Below are 21,360 nucleotides of genomic sequence, written 5' to 3'. Positions count from 1 at the left end.
GGGATTGTCAGTAAAGATAGTCAGAAAATCAGCTGCTACGCGTCCAAATGTTCAATTTTCGTTTTTTCCCGAACGCATCATCAAAGAGGAGCGTTTTGAGCCCTTGTACTTGCGCTCTGACAGGTCCACGTGCTCGTGAGTACCAGAGACGTGAAACGATGCAGTAGGCAAGGTGGTGGTCGTTGAGCTGTGCGCCGCTAGTCCCTCAGGATTGGAACGATCGTGTAACGAACAAGCTGCGAACGGAAACGTATGCGTGGTTGGTGCCAGAGTGAGAGTGGCATATATATAGAGGGAAGGGGGAACCAGCGGTGCACTTCGCAGTACACTGTCTCCGCGTCTGTAGTGTTTCCGACCATCGTACGTTCTTTGTTGCATCTATTCGACATCACCCTCTCGTCGATAGCGAAATCCGCGGGTCCTGCACATCTCCGGAGAACCTGCAGTTCTTGACTTCACCGAAACACACCGAAGCCCAAGATGAGGCTCCGCATTGTCACGTGAGTACATGGTCCCAAACCATCTGCAAGTAAACGTCCTTACGACAACGAAGCTCGTTGTGTTCCGAGTCCGTAAAAATCTGTGATTGATCAGTGCTGAGCTTCTACTATCGTAGTATTCTTCGATTGTTGTCTGGCGACTTTTTACCAAGGTGTCACGGTTGGATAATCATGGATTGTTTTTTCGCCCGGTATCTGGAGGCCAGTCGGTCAGTCAGATATTTTACCAGACTCCGTGCGCATTGCACCGCAGGATTCGAAAAGCGGCTACTTACGTAACGAACTATTTCTACTAGGGTTCTTTTACTTCTTTCATATTCGCGATTTGTTGTCTCCTTTTAATATCGGCCAATAATAAACTATGATAAGCGAATACGTGGATTCGAATGATATGGCGCTACAGTTCAGAATGTGAATGCACGATAGCAAGTAATTGGAAGGGAACCTGATCAAAACTACAAAAGTGAACGGCCATCGAGAGAAAACATATGGTGGCTGGTTGGTGGCTCGTGCAAAATGGAAAGTGCGTATTGGCAGAAAATTTAATCATTCGGTTTGAAATTGCCCGTTATAACTGTAGGCTAATTCGATTGCCGGAACAAGTATAGAAATTTTGATGATGGCACCGCTATTAAAATACTGAACAACGGGATAATTGAAACATATTCTTTGAGCCTTGCTTTCTATTTACGAATCCCCAAACCTCTCGATTTCGTCAGAAATAAAATAATGTGATGCTGATGACCTGAAATAAAGTATTCAGAGCGTTCAATTTCACTTGTGAATTTTCTCAGCGTACCAGTGAATAATGACCCAGGAAATCACGGTTCCAAGATTTTTATACGAGTTAGTATAATTTGCTGCATTGCTTCAAAATCGGTGCTTAGCTTCGAACGACCGCAAAGTAACAGGTTTACAATTATCGTTCATCAGCTCCGACGATATTCAAGTAAGAGTCTCAGCTACATTTACAGTGAAGGCTATTAAAAGATCGTGGTCAGTCAGACGACGATTATCCGGATTTGGCCGTAAATCTTTAGCCGAACAAATAATGATGCGGTTTCGCATAGTTTACAGGTTATATCATATGTTGCGTAAGATCGAAAAATTTCTTATAACGAGTAAGCGAAACGGCTAATTTGTACCACAATCTCTGATCTGTACGCAGCGGGATGAGCTGAATGCAATAACAATAAAATTTCGATGAATCACGCAACGAACTCTCCCTGGGTTCGAATAAACCAAAACTTGATCCGAAAAAATGAGCAAGGCCTTGTGCAATTATTCGACCACGTGGTATTATTTACGTATCGAGGCGAGAAACCAGCTCAAATCCGGTGCTTGGATTAGGTTTGGTTTTCTCACATTGGTGAAGGGTTACCGGTGGTTATGACAAGCGCCAAATGCTCACTTGATCGGGGTCAACCGAAAGTGTCTGAGATCAGCGTTATGCGCGAAAACACGCAACAGAGTTACTGGTTTGCCTGAATGATATGTACAACGGGGCAAAATGTCTTTGGAGACCAAGAAGAAGTCTCCGCAAAGCATTCTGCAGACAAGGGAGTTCGCAGGTCGCTAAATATTGGCACTGAGATGGTCTGATCGAGGCAGCTGAGAACCGTTGCCTGTTGATCCTGGTTACAAAACTGCTGAAGAAAAAATCTCTGATAATTGACTATGCTCTTAGTTCGCGATTACATGTAATTATGATGCTTTCAGTTGAGGATTTAAGTTGTGGATAATGGCATGATGGCGTTTTGGTTAAGCAATATTAACACTTATTGGCTCAAGGATTCTGACGGCAGATCCTTTCCTCGGTATTGTTGAACCGACGACAGTCGAAAATCCCGATTGGCAAACCGTAAGGACTCAGCAGAAGGGGGAGGATTCGCAGAGGGATATAAGTATGCTCTCTCGGTTACATAAACTTTCTTACAACCAATTGGCTCATCGCCAAGGGGCGCAACGTGACTCCGAGTTCATCGGATCGGCGCCAGCTCCTTATTTCGTCGCTTATTGAACCTATTTGCTATTGCCTCGTGCACAGCACCTACTTACATTTCTCATTATCGCATGGTGCTCAGTTTTAAGTTCTTTCGAAAATACCTACTTTCGATTTCATTCGATGAATCTCTCAAAGGCCACCTCGAACCCGGCAGCGCTAAGCCGCCTCCAGAGATCCTCACTTTCACTGAGTCCCACTCGGGCCACGTTCAAGCTTCGCTTGGTCTTTCTTACCGCACCACCTTGTGGGTAATTGAAAAACGCGAGGCATGCTGGAGGTAAAAAAATGTATTGGTTTAGTTCGATTAAACAGTAAACAAAAACTATCGCATTGTTAAAAAGTTTTGTGGTAATTTAACCCTGCTTGAATTCCGTAATAGCGGGCCTACGACGTTCGCTGCAGCTGAAATCCACGTTTTTTGGTATAGATTGGTATGGAACATCACTTTCCTAGGTCTGGTATCGACATACTGGAAGAACGCATTTCTTTTTTCGGATATAGTATTTAAAATTCAATGGACGCGCTATACAACGCTTTTCAACATTCATACCGATTGGTTGATTAAAGGTTCGTTTTCAAAGTGGAAGGTATTTTATCTACACTATGCAGACGATAAGCGGATTGGAACTGACGTTAAGAACCAGAATGGATCGGATACATCGTACGAATTTCAGAATTGAAGAGATATGAAAAATGCCATAGTTCAGAAATCTGGGAACTGGTTATCTAAATTGAAGTTGAATATTTATAGCCGCAGTAACGTAGTTTCAGACGTGCCGCTTCGTAGAGGATAGGTGAGAAGGTATTATACCTGAGGTTGGAACTGGCGTTTTGGCTATTCAAATATAATTTGTTCTGACCACGTTCAGCTGCTCCTCATCGCATTCTAACTCAGAGACCTTGAAGCTAGACCGCATTCGATTCGTTCTTTCGGAAAACGTATTGCTATTAGTGACTTGTCGTTTTCGTTTTCAAGACTCCAAATTTTCTGACATTCCACACGACACAATGGAAGAAGCATCAAAGGCATCGTCAGGATTAGTGTGCACCAATGTGTGAATAAGTTGCTAAAAATTCTTGTTGGAAAGTATGGTATAAATGTAGAATGTCAAGGATACTTGGTTTCGACCAATTAGGAAACCAGCAACATTAATTCTTCGAGATATCGAACGATGTTTCTGAAGCGAGCAACATAAGTGAATCTTGGCTCCCGATGTTTGGGAAAATCGTATTAGACAAAGATCAAGCCAAACGAGTTCGGTGACATTCGTGATTTCTTCGTATCCCACGAACCGGAGAATCGCTCGGGGCTGCATAGTGCCGAGTTAGCTGGCAGAGAAAGTCAGTTTGGTACGTGAATGTCATAGGGCATAAGGAATCTGGTTTCTATGTGGTTACGAATCTACGGGTTCTTTGTAGTCTGTGAATAGCTTTGAAGAAGTCACGTTGGTCGAGCCTGGGCCATGAATAATGCAGACAATTATGCAGAAGCAGTTGAGGAATATCGATACCCAAACATTTTGTACGCTCGTCCACGTCAGGAACGACGTAAAGAGTATGTTTCAATTGTTTTTCTTCATTTATCCACATGTCATGAGACCATTGCTTTGATCCAACCCAGAGCGGGGTGTGGAAAAGCAATATGCAAATGGGGTCGTTATAGGCTCAAGGACATCCAGTTGAAAAATCTAGTTTTTACAGTTTCTTATTTTTTATAACGGCACGACCACGATTCCATCTGCAATCGTCGTGTTAGTTAGTCAATAAATTGAAATATACTCAGCCGCTATTTCAGCAGTTTTTGACGATTAGGTCCTTGTATACGCAACGTCAAATGTGATCATCTTGCTTGACATCTAAATGCCACTTGAAGAGTGATGAACAAACATATTTATTGCACCATGCATCAGCATAAGTCGTATACCGTAATACATAGATCGTGGCATCCGCACAGTTGTGTTTTTATGTGTAGGTCCATTTGCGGCACTAGACATGCGCCGAGATTATAGGCTGCGATTCAATCTTCATAATTACAATGACACTAGCGGTATGATGGCACTGAGACGAGTTTTCCATTCGGCGTCAACTTCCAGGCATCGTCTAGCCTGTCTAAGGATCTTACCCAACGTCGCTATTCACCTCAGTTATACAGAACAGAGAATAAAAATTCTAGAAGTATAAGTACAGTCTTTCATACTGTATCAGTAAATGCTTCGCATTATGTTCCGTTGACAATGTACAAGTTTTCCAAAATTTTGAAGCCGACCGAATGCTCAGACACGCAATGAGTTTCGTCCATCAGAACACAGTCATGAACACCATTAACACATCTCGTGACATCGATTACAAGATTTACTCCCTTCGATGCTTGCTTCAGATTAATCGCTCTTTGCCTGATCGCCGCGTGTAACTGTGCCGATGAGGACGACGAGTACGATGACGAGGCTGCAGCAGCCCCAGTGGCTCCGGTAACTCCGGCGCCTGCGAGGAACGCAGGACGTCTGGCTCTCTTGACCAGAGGACGCGGTCCCACCGGGAGGAAACCTGCGCCGGTAATTATTCCGGGATCTGATTTTGTGTCATCCATTGTCACACTCTTCATGTATGGCATTTTCAGACCACCACAACGACCGCCAAGCCCGTTGAAGAATCCGTCGAAGAAGAGGGGAACCCTGAAGATTACGAGGCGGAGAATCAAGAGGCGGAAGAAGAGGTCCAGACCACGACAACCGAAGCCCCAAAGAAGGTTCGAGGAGGCGTCAGACCCTTCAGGTGAGCCACTGAAGAGCTCTTCAGGGTATTTCGGCTGATCAGCCATGGTTTTGACATGCTGTTAAAACAACACCTTTTACAACGGAACATTTCTTACGTCATGTATCGAAATTTCAGATCCAACGAGGACCTTCTTGCCGCTCTGAAGAGGAGAAGAGCCCAGGTCGTTAACACCAACAGCATTCGTGACTCTCCCGCGACAGAGTCCGCTGAGCCAACAACTCAACGGCCAAAGTGAGTTCGAGTGTTTTTTACTGACTGTGAGGTCATTTGCATCGATGAGTTTATAAGCTGTTACAGCGGAAGGTCTACTCTGAAGTTCATCAAAATTAGTTTCCCAAAATGAACGGAAATATAGTTTTTCAGCGGTATCTTCCGTCGAAAGGGTTCTTTATAGAGATATAAATAACACCTCGAGATGTCGTTATCGATGACAAACAATCAGGGTGAAAACCGGGTGATGATTCTAATCTTTTACTTTCTTCAGGTCAATTTCGTCGAACAACAGTCGAAGCCGAAGTGGCCAAGCGGCAGACAGCGCGTCAAGGTCAAATCGAGGCAGATTCGGAGCCACACGAGCCACCGCCAAGCCCGTTCAAGAAGAGGTTGAGGAAGAAACCCAGCAGGAAGAAGTTGAAGTGAAGCCTAAGCCGTTCCGTAGAGGTTAAACAAGCGTGCAAGCAGCGTATTTCGTTGTTATAATCAATTTGCAATAACGAAGACAGAAGTTTGAAGCGAAAAGTCAGCCCCAAAGTACTGGTGGGGTGATGGCTTGACTGAAGCCTCTACATTTATCTTCTTTTTTTTTTTATATACCTATTTTTGGTAATTGAAAATCCCCAACTATTGCATAAACTCTTCGTAAATGATTTTATTTTCTATAATAGATCTGACGTGTCGTATGAATTGTGATAGCAGTCAAAGTGGCAATCATCGAATACATGTATACTAAATAATGTACAATATATATAATTTTCGCGAAGTTACTTATCCCCCTTCGACTGAACCTTTAACTGAAAATACAAGGAATACAATGATGACCATAATCATTTAGGGAGTACACGAAGTATAGATTGCAAGTTATTTTTAAATGAACAAATGGAATAAAGAATTCAAAAAAAAATAATGTGTGTGTCAGCTCCGACGCACGACTGGAGTTTTTTACTCCTTACGAACGATAATTATGATATATATCGAATGGAAAAAGAGGGTAAATGAACGCATTTTCCAAAATGATAAGAGAAACAAACATGTATCTGTAATTATTCGGATTATTTATATTACTTCAAAAATTTCCAAATTTTGAGTACATATTCGTAATAAGTGACCGCAAAAACCCCTGAGTACCAACTTTCGTTCCCGTCAAACGACTTTTTACATTTTCGGTCCGCCATATTGGATCCGCTATCTTGAATTTTCAACTTTCGAATGCGGATTCATGATCAGCGACCTCGAAAACCCCTGGGTACGAATTTTTGCTCTTGTCAATCGACTTTTTGCGTTTTGGTCCGCCATATTGGATCCGCCATCTTGAATTTCTAATTTTTGAGTGCGGGTTCGTAATCAGCGACCCTGAAAACCCCCGAGTACCAACTTTCGCTTTCGTCAAACGACTTTTTGCGTTTTGGTCCGCCATATTGGATCCGCCATCTTGAATTTCTAACTTTTAAGTGCAGATTCGTAATTAGCGACCCTGAAAACCCCCGCGTACCAACTTTTGCTCTCGTCAAACGAGTTTTTGCACGTTTGGTCCGCCATATTGAATCCGCCATCTTGAATTTTCAAATTTTGAGTGCAGATTCGTAATCAGCGACCGCAAAAACCCTCGAGTACAATATTCAAGTCGATAGTAAGTAAGGAAAAATGTCTGCCGCTAAGGGTTAATATAAGTAATATAAAATATTATATAAATATGAAATATATTAAATCAATTAATCAAAAATAATAAGAACACTAATTAAAAGATCTAGCTGTTCGTATTTGAAATGTATATTATTCATAAATGTAAACGATAAGCTTACCAATTAACCGCATCCATGTGTTTTTCGGATTCTTCTTCATTATCATCTAAATCAATTTCTTCCATATTTTCAAATATTTTGACGTGATAACGTCACGTCTTATAAATTCATACGCAGGCACACAACACACACGTACAAACATACGCACACATTCAACTCTCAGACCAGAAGTAGTGAACTATACAGTGAGACTACGAAGCACCGCACAAAGAGGAGACCCCGAGTATAGGATACGCTGTGTAATGTATTCCATCTCATTCTTTTGCACGTTCGATATATATGTTTGTCTCTTTCTATAACGCCTCAAGTTTTCGTGTTACACTTGATTTTACTCCTCGTATAATTTCCATACCGGGCCCTATAACTTAAATCGTTTCTTAAGGCGTAAGCTCCAAAAAACAATTTTTTTCTATTTTTTAATCGTGCGATTTGTATGACGATAACTCGGTAATCTTGTGTAAATAGGAGACTACAGTAGTTTTCCTTCTTTGATTAATATAAAATATTGTACAAATGTAAATTAATGAAAATAAAAAAGTATGAAACAAAATTCAAATTATCAATTACATCTTGATTCTTCTTACTCTACCTAAAATTGATGCGCGCATATGTGCTCAATATATATGAAAATACATATGTTAATTTTGTGAATTCAGGAAATCGAATTATCTCAAAATTTATAAGAGTTTAAGGAATGCCACAGCAACGGTAGAGGCAAAATTTTCTTCATAAGGCAAAAATTAATCCAACAAACTGAAACTATTCGAACAATTTTAGTTTCGCAGACAGTTTGAATTTAGTATTTTATTGAATAATGAATAGTAAATGGTAAACTTCAAATGTTAATGTTTTCGAAACACTCAAAATCACACGATAATATATTTCCGACTACTATCTACGAGTTTGAAACGTTTCTAAGCACTTCACATTTACGTTTAGGCTCTTCGAGGACACGTCATTAATTCCGTAAAATCGATAATTACTGAATAAAGATGAATACAACGATTAATTTGATCGTTTTCCGTGGGCGATGCGAATCGAGGAACGTAATTTGAATAGACACGATTAGCGCCAGAATCCAGGCAAGCCGGCAGCCTTGAAGGCCGTGCAGGTTGCCAGAGGCTTGAAGACAGCTTCAGAGTATTCGAAAGCACCTTTGAACTTAGAATTGCACTTTAAAATCGTTAACAACTTGTGAATGTCCGAAACGGCAGACGGTATGCGATATCTGTAGGACCAATTACCACGGCGACGCTAAAAGAGAGAAGAGCAGAGCCACGTAATATATTAGATAACGCGCGTCTCTCCGAAAATAAATATGCAAAATTTATTAAACCCATTCCTGAGGCCCAGGTTGACCATTTTTATTTTCAACATAAACGGCTTTCAACTATCGCTTCGACTATACCCGTGAGTTACTCAATAACCTCACAATCAGATTTGACGAATCACGGACCAATTTTTTCCGTTCGTCTCCGTTATCGGTTTTCGTTATTTCATTTGTTAAAGTTCATGGTGAGATCGATTAAGATCCTACGTATCCGGGAAAACATTGATTTTGTTCTATTCTTCTGTTTCTCCAGCTCGGTTCGAACATTTTTATTGAAAAGTTTTCTCTACAGATTATAAAATCGTGATATATTTATGTAACATCAATTTCAATTGTCATTATGAAGTGATTAATATAATCGAATAATATATCCTCCTTTCTCTAATTCCATTAGAATTCCACTTAATGTCAAATCGAAAAAGCAATCTAATCCAGCTCGAGGCTTATATCGATGATGGCATGTTATCACATCACCACTAACAAACGAATATTTCCTGGTTCTGGAATGAATTGAATCATTTCTTTAACATTTACAATGATCCGTGATTTTTAGAGAATCCGTTTAAAATTTTTGGCGTTTTCGAGAATTTCTTCAACTTTGAAAAATGGATCAAAAGTCCTGAATTTTTGGACAGGTTTTCATAAACGGTTATACATTACACTCGAGAAGTTTTAGAGACACGGAACGAATAGTTTCGCGAATAAAGCGTTAGAAAATTTTGGAAAACGGAATTATTCAAAATCGGCAAAAATTCCAAAAAATTCATAGGTGTTCATAAAAATCAATGAATTCGTTTTACATGAAACAAAACAAATTTTACCAGAGATTTGTTCGGCAACTTTTTGGCATTATTATTATTCAAAACGAATTATCTTATCGACTCGGTTATGATGAAATTGTTTGCAGTTTTCTTTTTTTTATTTATTTATTTTCTTATTACCCCGCGAAGCGTTCAATATTCTCACCGAGACTCAACTTCCGATTGAGAATATCCGTCCAACAAGACCTTAATCCCGGTTTCTGCGGAAAATTTCCTTCCCAAATCAACAAGACCCTTCCGCATTGGCATTTGCTTTATGATTTTTCGTTCTTAAATTTTCGTCATCCCGGTGCTCGAATCTTTGCCGTTGAAACGCCGCGAACTCGAATCACGCTGACGGAGAATGAAAGTAAGAGGAACGGAACGTGGTCGGCCTTGGCAAACGCGGAGAAGAACATTTCACTTATACATAAGGACTAGCCGCTATCGCGGTGAACATCGAGAGCTGCAGAATGCGATGAGCCCATGGGACCATTTTATATTACCGGTAATGCGAGTGTAATGTTGGCACGGTGGCGCTGCTGCGGTGCAGCGAGTAACGAGCCGGAATTAGACCGGGGCGAATAAAGATTTTCTCTATCTGTGCCGCAGAGGATATATGCGTACAGGGCATTCCGCGTCAACTCGACCGAGCTCTGACCTCGCCGTTGTCGATTTGTTTGAAATTTTTTGAAAAACTTTTGTTTTCTTATTGCTATCATTTGGAAATCGCTTCGATGATGGAATCGTTATTTTTTCAATTTCCTTTATCTCGGCACACTGGGCAATTTTATGTTTTAGAAAGTCGGAAAAAAGGTCTCGAATATATAATGATACCGACTACGCAAGAATAGTTTTAGACATTTGAAAATTACGTAGTTTAAGGTAAAATTAATTGTGTTTACTATTTCTGATCAATTGTACTTTTGACAATTTTTTTCGTTCTAATATCTATTTTACCTTTGTTATGATTTTAACAGATTTGTTGTGGATTTGAAAATGATACGGAAATTTTCAAAATTTGCAAAATTTTTTGAATCGAATTAATGTAATAAGAACTAAATGAAGACGCGAAAAAATAAAAGAATAAAATTATGTCGTTGAACCGGTAAAACTCTTTTCTTTTTTTTAGTAATTCTATTTTTTTAAATGTTCGCATCGACATGAGGTTACATTTTATTTCAAGAACTCGGTAAATACATATTGCCGAAGGTTATAAGACAGCTTGAATATCTATAAACCAAAAATGGTGGTAAAAAAATCAAAAACCTAGGCTATTACAAAGGGGCATAAAAGAAAAATGATATTCTTCCGATTCTCCATTTGAAAAAATGGACGAATATAATCAATCGAATGAAAACCTGAGCTCAGAAAGGCATAAGCATAGAGTTTTAACGGAGGTGCTTAATTCACTCGAAAGTCATACTAGCAAGTCGTTAAACATACGCTTCCAACAATTTTTACAGACCAATATTTCCGTTGATTTCACAAGTTTCCCGCCACGAGCGTTGTTCAAAGTTCAAGAGTCGCCGTGGATTTCCATTAATAATCGATTTCCACCGTTTCGTACCGATTTACATTCTGGTTACCGAATATTTTCACATATCAAGGGACTGACGCCAAAGAAATGAATAAATAAATAGAGACAGAGAGAGAAAGAGAAGGAGAAACAAGTCCTTTGCTCAAGCGATTCCGCGTATAAGTTTCAACCGCAGAAGGAAGTGTAACTTTGTAATGTGAAAAAGCAGCGAAGCATGACGGCGAGTCGGAGCTGAACGCCTGCAACCTCCAACCTGACCTTTCCGACGTCTCTGCCGGAGAACGAAGGAAAGACGGAGGATCGATCGAGGGATTACGAAATGACTCGGGGCTCAAAATATCGCGTGGCAACGACCGATCGCAAAGAAGAAAAAGAAGAAGAAGACGAAGAAGAAGAAGAAGAAGCCACCTGACCCAATTGCAGCTGAGAGCTATAAGCCGGCGTTAATTCGAAGACAAATTGCCGCAGCTGCGTTACCCAATCGCAATTTAAAAAAACGGACGGGCGAAACAACGAGCAGACGAATAAAAATCCTCGTGCAGGAGTATTCGTGTCAGCGGGGCCCGAAGCTGCAGGTCCATCGACCAGCGCGTCGCGCAAGACTCGCGGTTTCTCTGACCTTTGGGCTAATGTCAACCTGATGTGCGGATGCTTCGCGAGGTATGAGTCTCCGCTTGCAGGTTTCCTTGCGGCCTGCGGAATCTCTTTTTTCCGAAAAACCGGCCGGTTTCGAGGTGATCCTAGCGTTAGTTCCAAGGTCTCGAATATTTACCAGGGTTTCCAGTGCCTGACGTGCTTGACGAGGGTTCATCCTACTGTAACGTTTCGAAAAATAGCTTATTTTCGCGATTTTTTTTTTTTTCATTTTTCGATAGTTCAAATACCTACGCTAGTCTAATTTATTTTTTAAGGTTGAAAATGATTTTGAAAACAAGGAGGCCCCATGGTGAACACGGTTGTGGCCGTAAATATTATCTGATACAAAATTTATTAAAAGATCATTAACAAGTATGAAAATCGCTATCGTGCTCTGGAAGTGTGTTTTTTTTTTTTAATCAAAATTGACAAAATTGTGGTGGTTTGAAAAAAAGTATCGAATTTAGTCTGTTTTTTCAAAAGCTTTTCGTTGAAAAAATATGAAGACTTCAAAAAAAAAAAAAAAAAAAAAAAAAAAAAAAAAAAAAAAAAAAACTTCCATTGCAAGATGAAGAATGGCGTGAAGAATGTTGTGTTCAAATTTGAGAGAGGTATCTTGGAAACTCTTTCTTTGAGAGTGTTCACCGTTTTGAAAAACTACGTTTCGAGAAAACTGTAAAAAAATAATATGTAATATTTTTTCGACCTATCCCGCAAGTTGATTTTTTGTAAAATTTTCAAACACTGACCGAAGGTTAATAATCCGATCCTGGTCATTGATAAACTTCAACTTCAACTTGAAACTTCAAATCTAAAGAAAAAAATTAGTTATCAATTGTTATTTGAGGTCGTTAAAAAAAAAAAATCTTTGAGAAAAAAGGTATTCTCAACTTTCTACGCAATATTTTACTTCATCGATGATTTCAACAAGTTATGGGCTTCATTATGGACAATTATTTCCGTACAAACGGGAAAAATTATTCTTAATTTGAGAAAAGTTTTTTTCTCTTTGCACTTTTCCAGACACATTGTACGTCACGTGAGTAGAAATGTAGTTTTCTATCCAGCAAAGTCACGATCAGTGGCGTTAATTGGCGATTTAGGCAAAAAAATCGAGGCAAATAGTAGCATGTGTCGAGAATAGTGGGAAATTAGTAGCATTAGTGGAAACCGGTAAAATTAAAGTGTCGCATCTTGCCCTGCGCAAATCAAAGTTGCGAAATTATAATTCCCGCGGTAATCGATTCGCCTCGATTTCATTCACGGTTTCCGTAACGCGTCTTGTAATATTAAAAACCGAAAGCCTGCCGCCTTGCCATCAGATCGTCAGTTGCGCCAGATGATCCCGAGGATAACCGCGACCTATAATAATCGAGCAACGAGCCGCGACTGATATCCGTATTATTTTGAGTCGCAGCTACCGCAGCGGCTGGAAGTATCGCGAGGATGTAACAAACGGCGGAAAGAAGCTGACTGCGAACCGGAAACTCGCCGAAAATCGTCGCGGGTACTCGAACAATGCGAGTTAGAAATAAAAATTCACGCAGTTGCGAAAAGAATATTTGTTTCTGCTCTTCCGACCTCTAATTGCGTTGTGCAAAATAATGATACAATTCCTCGGACTCGAGCAGTTGGGAAACAGGAATTGCGATTATAACGTGTGGTAACAACGCGGTTTCGATGTAAAACAGGCGAAATCGGAGGAAAATAACCTGACGCAAACACGTATATTGCGAAACTAGGAAACAATTATGAAAAGTTTGTTGGTTTTATGGGTCGCGGCACGTGTGCCGAGAATTGTCGTCTCGCCTGTTTTTTGACGTATGCACATCTTCTCGTCGTACTTATTATTTCCCCACGAGTCAAATTGTGCAAGTTAACGAAAGCTAATTGCTCTTGAGATGCCGAAGGCGTGCAGGCATCCGTCCTCGCACCTACGGTGAAATTGTCGAAGCGGGATGAGTTCGAAAAAGTAATATTAAAACGGGGTATAATTTCATAAGCGGATTGCAAATCGGGTTTCATTTCGTTCGCTTTACGCTACAAGAATAGCTGTGGATTTGTGTCAATTTTTGAATGGCAAAATTATGACGCAAAGAGCATTTTGCGGAGCAACAATTTTACGTGCTAAATAGAAATCGAGCAAGTCACGTATGAAAATTCTTGTTTTGTCAAACATCTTCAAATCATTCGAAAATTCATGTCGATTGAAAAGGTTTGGAGTTTCTCTTTGACGCGTCTCGATACATGAAAAATTGTTGGCAAAGATAAAATTGGTAAAAATTTTACGGTCGGAATCAGTTTCATTTAACAATAAATACTGATCATCACTCGGTGCAATAATTAGTCGGAATGATCACGTGCAACAAGAAGAATGTATGTCGATGTTCAAACACAGACTTGAAACAAATTTTCAATAGACATTCCAGAAATACAACAATCTGTTTATCAACTAGAATTAATAGTTTATAAAACTTTTCGGGAACCTAAATCTGCGGTCAATATGCAATATTTCCTTCATTACTTACGGGGTAAAATAAAAAAAATCACTCTAACAGTCGTGAAAAAGGCTCAACTTTGATCGACGACTCATTTTGGGAGTGTGGAAAAAGGAATAGGATTTCTTTTCAAAGGGTTTACTTAGCGCATATTGAAGTATGACAAAAAAAGTTATCATCATTTTGATGAATAATGGCGGGTCCAGAACCAATCTTTGAAATCGTCTTTCTTTGAAACTCCTTCACGGGAGGACGGATTTCTCGTAAAGTATAAGATCTGACACGAAGAACCAAAAATTTTTATAATCTATATACTATTGCCTATGGAACTACGTAGGTTTCATTTTTTTAAATCATAATTTGTAGAAATAGTGCACGTTTAAAAAAATGAATCGATTTGTGGTCAAATAACGAGCAGCAAATTATTGATTAAAAAAAAAATGTTTCCATTAAATAAAAAAACGGCCACGCACTTTCATAGAGAATTTGATTGTGAAGCTGGTGTCAAAATTTTAAATCAATCCATGCAACGGTATTCGAGTAATTCGTCCTCCCAGTTTGAAAAAAGTGCTTTCGAGAAAAATGCGTTTAAAGTTTTACAAGCGCTCAGCGTGCGCTCCAAAGCGCTGTAGTAAAATCGAGAATGGAACTTTTAAAAAAAGAAAATGTTCGTTACAGGACCAAGAGGATATTGTTGTTATGACACTAAAATACTGTTTGAAATAAAAAAAAAAAAAAAGAAAAATCGAATTTACCAAAATCCTAGAGTGATCCCTTAATCGCACATAAAAATGCGTATTTACATGAAAAGCTCAGAGGCAGGAAAGCGCAAGCTTCGTTCTACTTAAATGATATTATTTGTGAAAATTGGCGTGGTCAACGATTCGCCACGGTTGGGTATAAAATTAATGTCGCTAGTTGCGTGCATGATTATTGTATGCAATGTATCACACTATATATATATATATTTGCATATATACATACACTCGTATATGTAAACCTGTATCTATACCCGTATTCAAGACGAGTAAATGAGATATAATACTGTACGCAGAGAATCGCAAAGCGCACGACGATGACTCGATGCGGGGGTGAGAAGTATAAGGGGAGGGAGAGATCCGAGGACTTTCACTCGGTCAGAAATCCTTACACACGCTTTCCCTGATAGCTGGATGTACGTAAGCATGTATACGGTGTGTTGCATACACAGACCAGAAGGAGTTGCTTACACGAACGTTTCTCGCCCGCGTCGCGCCGACCGAGGATTATCATAATTATCGAAAGACTGCAAAAACTTTTGGACGAACATCGCGTGCTGACAGCTTATATGCGTAGGTAGACAGAAAATCGCCTCGCATTAAATTCTCCTTGGGTAATGACAAGAAGGTTTCGGATAGTAGAATTTGAATTTATCCGGTAGGTACTTATGACTTGGAAAATCTTCTCCACATGCAACTAAAAACTGCCGAGTTTCTGCGTTCTTTTATTCCTGCACGATGATGAGCTTGCCAAACGATACCTAAACATAATTTGCGAATAACCAACATGCAAACATGCTCTTACGACGCGAATAAAGCTTCGGCCAATTTTACGCAACTGGAATGTCAGTAGTGGGTGGATCTGAACCTACGAAATCTTCGCTTTCTACTCGAAAATTTATCGTCAACTGAGGATAGTTATTGTGTCATAGGTACCGATGCGCAAATCGATACTGACAGTAAACAGTAAAGTTGGCATAAAAGTCCTATAAAAATACGCGTACCTACGTCGAATCTTTCTTCATAGGAAATAAAAATAGTAAGAATGATTGTGAATGTGGAAACGGCGGCTTTAAGAGCGTCTCGGCAGTCACCGTAGCAAAATATTTCAGTGACGCATGATCCCAAGAGCAAATAAAAACCGCTTCGATTTCCAGCTCGCCGATCGAGATTGAACTAAACCTGCAACCGAGATCCCGATTCCCTGCGAAAGTTTGATAATGATCTCGTTATACGAGAATTTATGTACAGAAGCGATCTGAACAGGGAAAAGTATCGCTAAAACCGCTTATAATCGTGATCATTCCATTCCACGATATAATTTAGTTTTATTCTTAGACTGGAGTAAACTTACAAAGTGATAAATCATTTCATCAAGTTGAGGAATGATTTACTGATATTATGTTGCCGAAGAAATGTCATTTCAGACACCGTTACGTAAAGTAATTTTAAAAAATGAATGTTGCTGATCGATTGGAGAAAACGATGTGAAGTGATTAACGATTTCTTTACGTCGAATTAAATGAACTTAATCAGCGGGATCAAAGGAATCTTGATAGTTAAATATTGTATTAGTAGGTGTTAACTGAAAGCACAGTCGGCATAACGTATCGTCTAGACCGTCACTAAATTTACGAAGAACAAAGACTCCATGGCGTAGACAAGAAAAAGTAAAAGGAAATTGGAGCGACGATCCGGTTTCAAAATGAATTAGAGATCGTCGCATAAAACAAGGAGTGGAAGTTGTTCGGAAGCACGAAGAACGCGGATGAACAGAAACTTTTTTGAGCGAAGTAGAAACGACGACTATGGCACAGATATTGGCGCTTGTGCCTCGCAACGATCACTCATGATCGTTATGGTTATGCTCGAGGGACAAAAGTCGCAGAGGCAGCAACGCTGCAGTGGCCAGGTTGAGGAGTCGGAGGAGCGAGTGGCCGGCCATTCTTTCAATGTTAAGGTTACTACATCCGCGGTTCTCTCCTGCGTCGCGGCGAGCGAAGTGAGCGAGCGAGCGATCGGACGAGACAACGAGCCTCTTTACTATCCTCCATATCTGGGTCAGTTCGACATCCGGTTCTGTCGAGACTGGATCGCGATCCACTCGCGTCGCTTCTGGGCATGATTGAAAAGTTCGAGCAGATTCAGCGCCGCCGCTTGTGATGCAGCTTTTTGCGGCTACTTGTCTTAGCGCCAATCTCTCAATCGTTGGGGGCCTCAGGCTTTGACGGATTACGAATCGAAGCCCCATCAGGCGAACGGTCCATCTGAGACAGTGTCTAAATAACAGAATTACGAAATCAAGACTGATGATTTTAAGTGGATGTGAGGTTAATCAAGTCGAATCAGGTGAAAACAATGATCGTGATGTATGGAGAAACGAGATAGTATCAACGGATTTGTCTGAAGAGAGCCCAGTTGTTGAGAACTTTTTAGAAATCGCACTATTTCTGATGCCGTTTTTGAAAACGAAATACATCGCCTAATTACGTCACGTTTCAATGGGTCTTGTCTCATTGGGCTTGCGAATCGATTATCCGCGAGATTCCTGAACTTGAGCTTCTGCACTACTGATGTAAAATCAATACAGGTTGTAGATGATAAACCAAGGTTTTATTTTATTTCGCTTTAACATTCGAAAACCTGTTCATCTTAGAATTAGCAAAAATCCATATTATTCATCGAAATTGGGCAAACTATACGAATTCGATGTGAAGCGTCTCAAAATGATGAACATTTCTGCGATCAAGTCTTATGATAATACTTACCAGAACTCAATTCACAATTAGTTGTCGATTCTCTTAACCTTTGTTTCTCAATTTTTCCGTTTTGTAAATTTTCTGCCCGGACTGTACACTTGATACATCCTCATAATGTAGGCAGAAATGACATTTTATAGGATCCTTTCACTCTTCGAGAGACTCGCGAACTATGCAGAATTCATCACTGCCGTTCAAGGTCCGTTACTGTAGCTGCTGCGACCTTTGCAATTTTAACAATTCCAGTCGAAACGCAGATTTTCTTGAACTCTATGCAAAATGACGTATGCATCACGCGGTCGGCTGTTTTCATGCCGGCTTTATACGTGAACGATGTTCATATTCTGCACGACGATTCGCGGACCGGAATCCAAATCGCGCCATTGGGTGCATAATTTTCAATGCCAGTGTTGAATTTAGTCAGGCAAGATTCTGGACACGATTAGAGTTCGTAAGTTGAAACACGGAAGCGCTACGCTATAGAGCTAGGTGAACATGACGTCGCTTGCACGTTCGTGAATTGTGAACGTTGTTAGAAATCAGTGTCGAGTATAAGAAACCTAGATTTACTCCCGGTTGAGCTCGAAGCAACTCGCGTGCAGCTGCTATTCGTATTTTCGGATTTTAAAACTGCAAAGACTTTAAACTGGAAGTGATTTTTCTCCCAAGACGAAGAGCTTGAGGGTGGTTGACCACCTTAAGAAATTCACGGTTCTCGAATGAAAAAGTTGCGCCAGCGTTGATCTGTCGTTTTTGTGCAACGCCTCTTTGTTGCTTTGACGAAGCAATTGGTGATTAGAAGAAAGAGTTAAAAATCAGTAGAACGAATCGTATAATCCGTAGATAATTGAAAAGTAAACGAAAGAGGCTAGGTTCTTTATAATCAATTGTATTTATGCAGCCACAGGAATCGGCGGCGACGATGGGTATTTTTTTTTTCAGCCGTTTGTTTTTCCTACAATTCTTTCTCAGCTCTGGTATATTTTGTTCTCTCTTTTTGTCGGCACGTGACAACAACGGGATAAAGAAAAAAAGCGAAGAATTCTTTCCTCTCTCGCGATTTAAGATCTCGGAGTTTACGAGATGCTTTGCATAAATAGTTCTTTCATGCCATATCCTCCTAGCAGATTGAATTATGGATTAAAGGCGAGAACATTCTTGGGCCTTTTTAAGCGTCCGGAATATGAAACTTGTCAAAAACGAAAACAACACAGTGTGCCTATTTCCGTTACACACAACCAGCCGTGGTGGATTAGTCAAGGTCATTGAAACCCGTCCGGCTAACTTTCCTTGTTTGAGTATTCGAGCGAGCGACGATCAGTTCGCCTGCTATGCCAGCCGGCACGATCGTTTGTCACCTGAAATCCACCCGCGCAGAGAGAAAGTAAGTGCGAGACCGCGTAAAAGTTGGGTGCAACGATTATTACCCACTTCCGAGAAGCTTGGAAACGAATTTTCCAATCATTGAAAGAGGTCGATAAGGAAGTTCCAGCTCATTTCAATCTTCTCCATCTTCCATATTTCGACATCCACGAATGAAAGTAAAAGTCCAATAACACAAGACATGCCGTCGCCAGACAGGCGCCAGAAATGCTCAACTCCTCCTTTTTTTCTATACAGAGACGAGGAGAAGGTGTTAAGTATAATCGTCTCAAAAATGAAGAGCTCAGTATTAACAAAATCTCGATGTTTTCAACTTTGGAGAATCATCTCCGGACACTTTCAGGACGACGCCTGGATATTTGATTAATTTTATGTCGATATCGATGCGGTTTCTTCCAGCTCCGAGCTGATTAAATTTTGAGCGGAGTCGGCTCAACTCTTTTTGAGTTATTGTCAAAAATCTTGAATCTTTATCCGACGTTAACTTGTAAACGGATGGATCGATTCAGATGTAAGTTAATCCATTACATTTTCGATTAATATAACTGAGAACTGGCCGGATTTTGACAAGAATCGACCAAGTTTTTCAGGAATATAAAACTCTTCTATTTGGAACATCATTTAAAATTTCTTCACAAATGGTAATAACGGAAATTTGTAGGCAAGGAGGTTTTCACTTATAGATCGTGTGACAGTTGAGAGATTTCAATTGATTTGAAGTGACTTCAAGTGACTTCAAACTAACTGCTTTCCAAAGTGGTTTTCGATATCAAAAAGCGAATACCGCCTCGTTTGCAGAACCGTAACTAGTCCTTTCAGGGAAATCGATATTTCTTGTTTGTTTAGTCCAGTCTCTTCTTCGTTGCTCTTCAGACGAAGGCACAACAGTAAGAACGAAAGCGTACGTGTGTAGAGGCAGGAATTATAATAGAGATTCGAAGGAAGCCGCGGAGAAAGTGAGATTCAAATTCACTCTCTATGGACTTCACACGTTCGATCACGAGCGTGTGTAAATATCCATTATAAGGTAGCAGCTATCTGACGGTCGGATCACGCATGATCCGAATTTTCATGATACGATCCATGTACCCAGCGACCCGCCCACCGGCCCGACTGGCTTTATTACACTCAAAGTCTCCACCATGCCCGGGAGAAAATACCCATCACATAGTTCCAGCGCGTACGTGCCGCGTAACGCGAAGACGATACAATGCTGTTGTTCCTTCATGTCTTTTAGTCAATTTTCCATTCTTTCTTCAATTCAAAATATTTGTTTTTCCAGTGGTCTCGAGGCGATCGACAGTCGAACGTGGTCACCTTCGGACGCCACATAACGCAGTGTTATTTTTCTCGTTCCAAGAAACAAGGAAACATAAAGACAATGAACATGCACATAATGTGTGTCAAAAATGCCGAGTCACGTATATTCGAGGACGTATTTTTCCCAAGTGCTTATTGCGAGTTGAAAACTTGTCTTCGATTCTAGTCTTGCGAATTGTGGTGTGATAGAAAGGCAACGATGAGATCTTGTAATTGATTTCAAAACTGAGGTGACAACTTCTCGATTTCTTTTTGCCAAAATCGAACAATGCATACTCTGTTTTTTGTCGAATTCAAACTTGTGCGATAAATGAATGAATCACTACTCGTAAAAAGACTATATACGTCATTTGAATCCAATAAAGTTGCGCAGTTTTCAACCAAGAGTTTACATATCAAATTTGAAAAATATATTACCACTCTGAAAGAAAAGTCGCCGCTGGTTGCAAGCCTGCGGGCATGGTAAGACCCAAGGTCGACATTCCCGATGTGGAAGGGCGGTAGCAGCCGGAGCGCCAGAGAAGTGGTAAGAACGTAAAATTTTGAAAGTATGCAGGTTGAATGATTTGAATGCACGGCGAGTGCGCTGCGCTGTATTCTCGAAAGTGCATGACCAAACTTCGACAATTTCCCGAACGAAGTCGATCGATGCGTTGTCACGATCGGCGGTGCAATATTGTCCGCAGTTGCTGTAAATTCTGATCGTAAGTCTCTTCATGCGGTCGAAAAGCTCGTTAACACTACGAGGAATCCTTCGAAAAACAAAGCGAGCCGCTGCTCGTCATCGAGTGAATTAAGGCGTCACCAAAATGCACCTTGAGGGGGAACCGAGACACGCCCCTGAAGTGAGATTCCTTGGTACCTTTGACCGCACCTTGAATACCTCGACACCACGCATTCGACTTTTGTCACCGCGGTGCACTGGAGGAGAGGATTGTTACCGGGAGTCGTTCCTCTTTGTGATGAGAGCAACGCAACGTGATCGACTGCAGAGCTGCTCGTGGCAGTTCCTGATCGCGCTTGGAAGCTTTCGTTGAT

At 40.5% G+C, this 21,360-nt stretch overlaps 1 protein-coding gene across 1 annotated transcript; it reads left to right on the top strand.

Annotated features, from left to right (window-relative positions):
* Positions 1-303: 303 nt before the first annotated feature.
* LOC124218256 (uncharacterized) lies at positions 304-6,259 on the top strand. The gene is made up of 5 exons (XM_046624794.2): positions 304-500; positions 4,883-5,057; positions 5,123-5,277; positions 5,395-5,511; positions 5,765-6,259. Exons 1-5 carry the CDS (start codon positions 481-483, stop codon positions 5,943-5,945), a joined length of 648 nt encoding a protein of 215 aa, XP_046480750.1. The 5' UTR covers positions 304-480; the 3' UTR covers positions 5,946-6,259.
* Positions 6,260-21,360: the final 15,101 nt, after the last annotated feature.

The sequence above is a fragment of the Neodiprion pinetum genome, chromosome 4, assembly GCF_021155775.2.
Source record: "Neodiprion pinetum isolate iyNeoPine1 chromosome 4, iyNeoPine1.2, whole genome shotgun sequence".
Taxonomy (NCBI): domain Eukaryota; kingdom Metazoa; phylum Arthropoda; class Insecta; order Hymenoptera; family Diprionidae; genus Neodiprion; species Neodiprion pinetum.
This window is presented reverse-complemented; position numbering and strand designations above follow the sequence as displayed.

What these genes read in the sequence shown, in the direction of transcription:
- LOC124218256 (XM_046624794.2), top strand. Translation starts at nt 481, where the DNA reads ATGAGGCTCCGCATTGTCAC. An exon ending in GGAGGCGTCAGACCCTTCAG is followed by an intron (nt 5,278 to 5,394) that starts GTGAGCCACTGA and finishes TCGAAATTTCAG; the next exon opens with ATCCAACGAGGACCTTCTTG. An exon ending in CCAACAACTCAACGGCCAAA is followed by an intron (nt 5,512 to 5,764) that starts GTGAGTTCGAGT and finishes TACTTTCTTCAG; the next exon opens with GTCAATTTCGTCGAACAACA.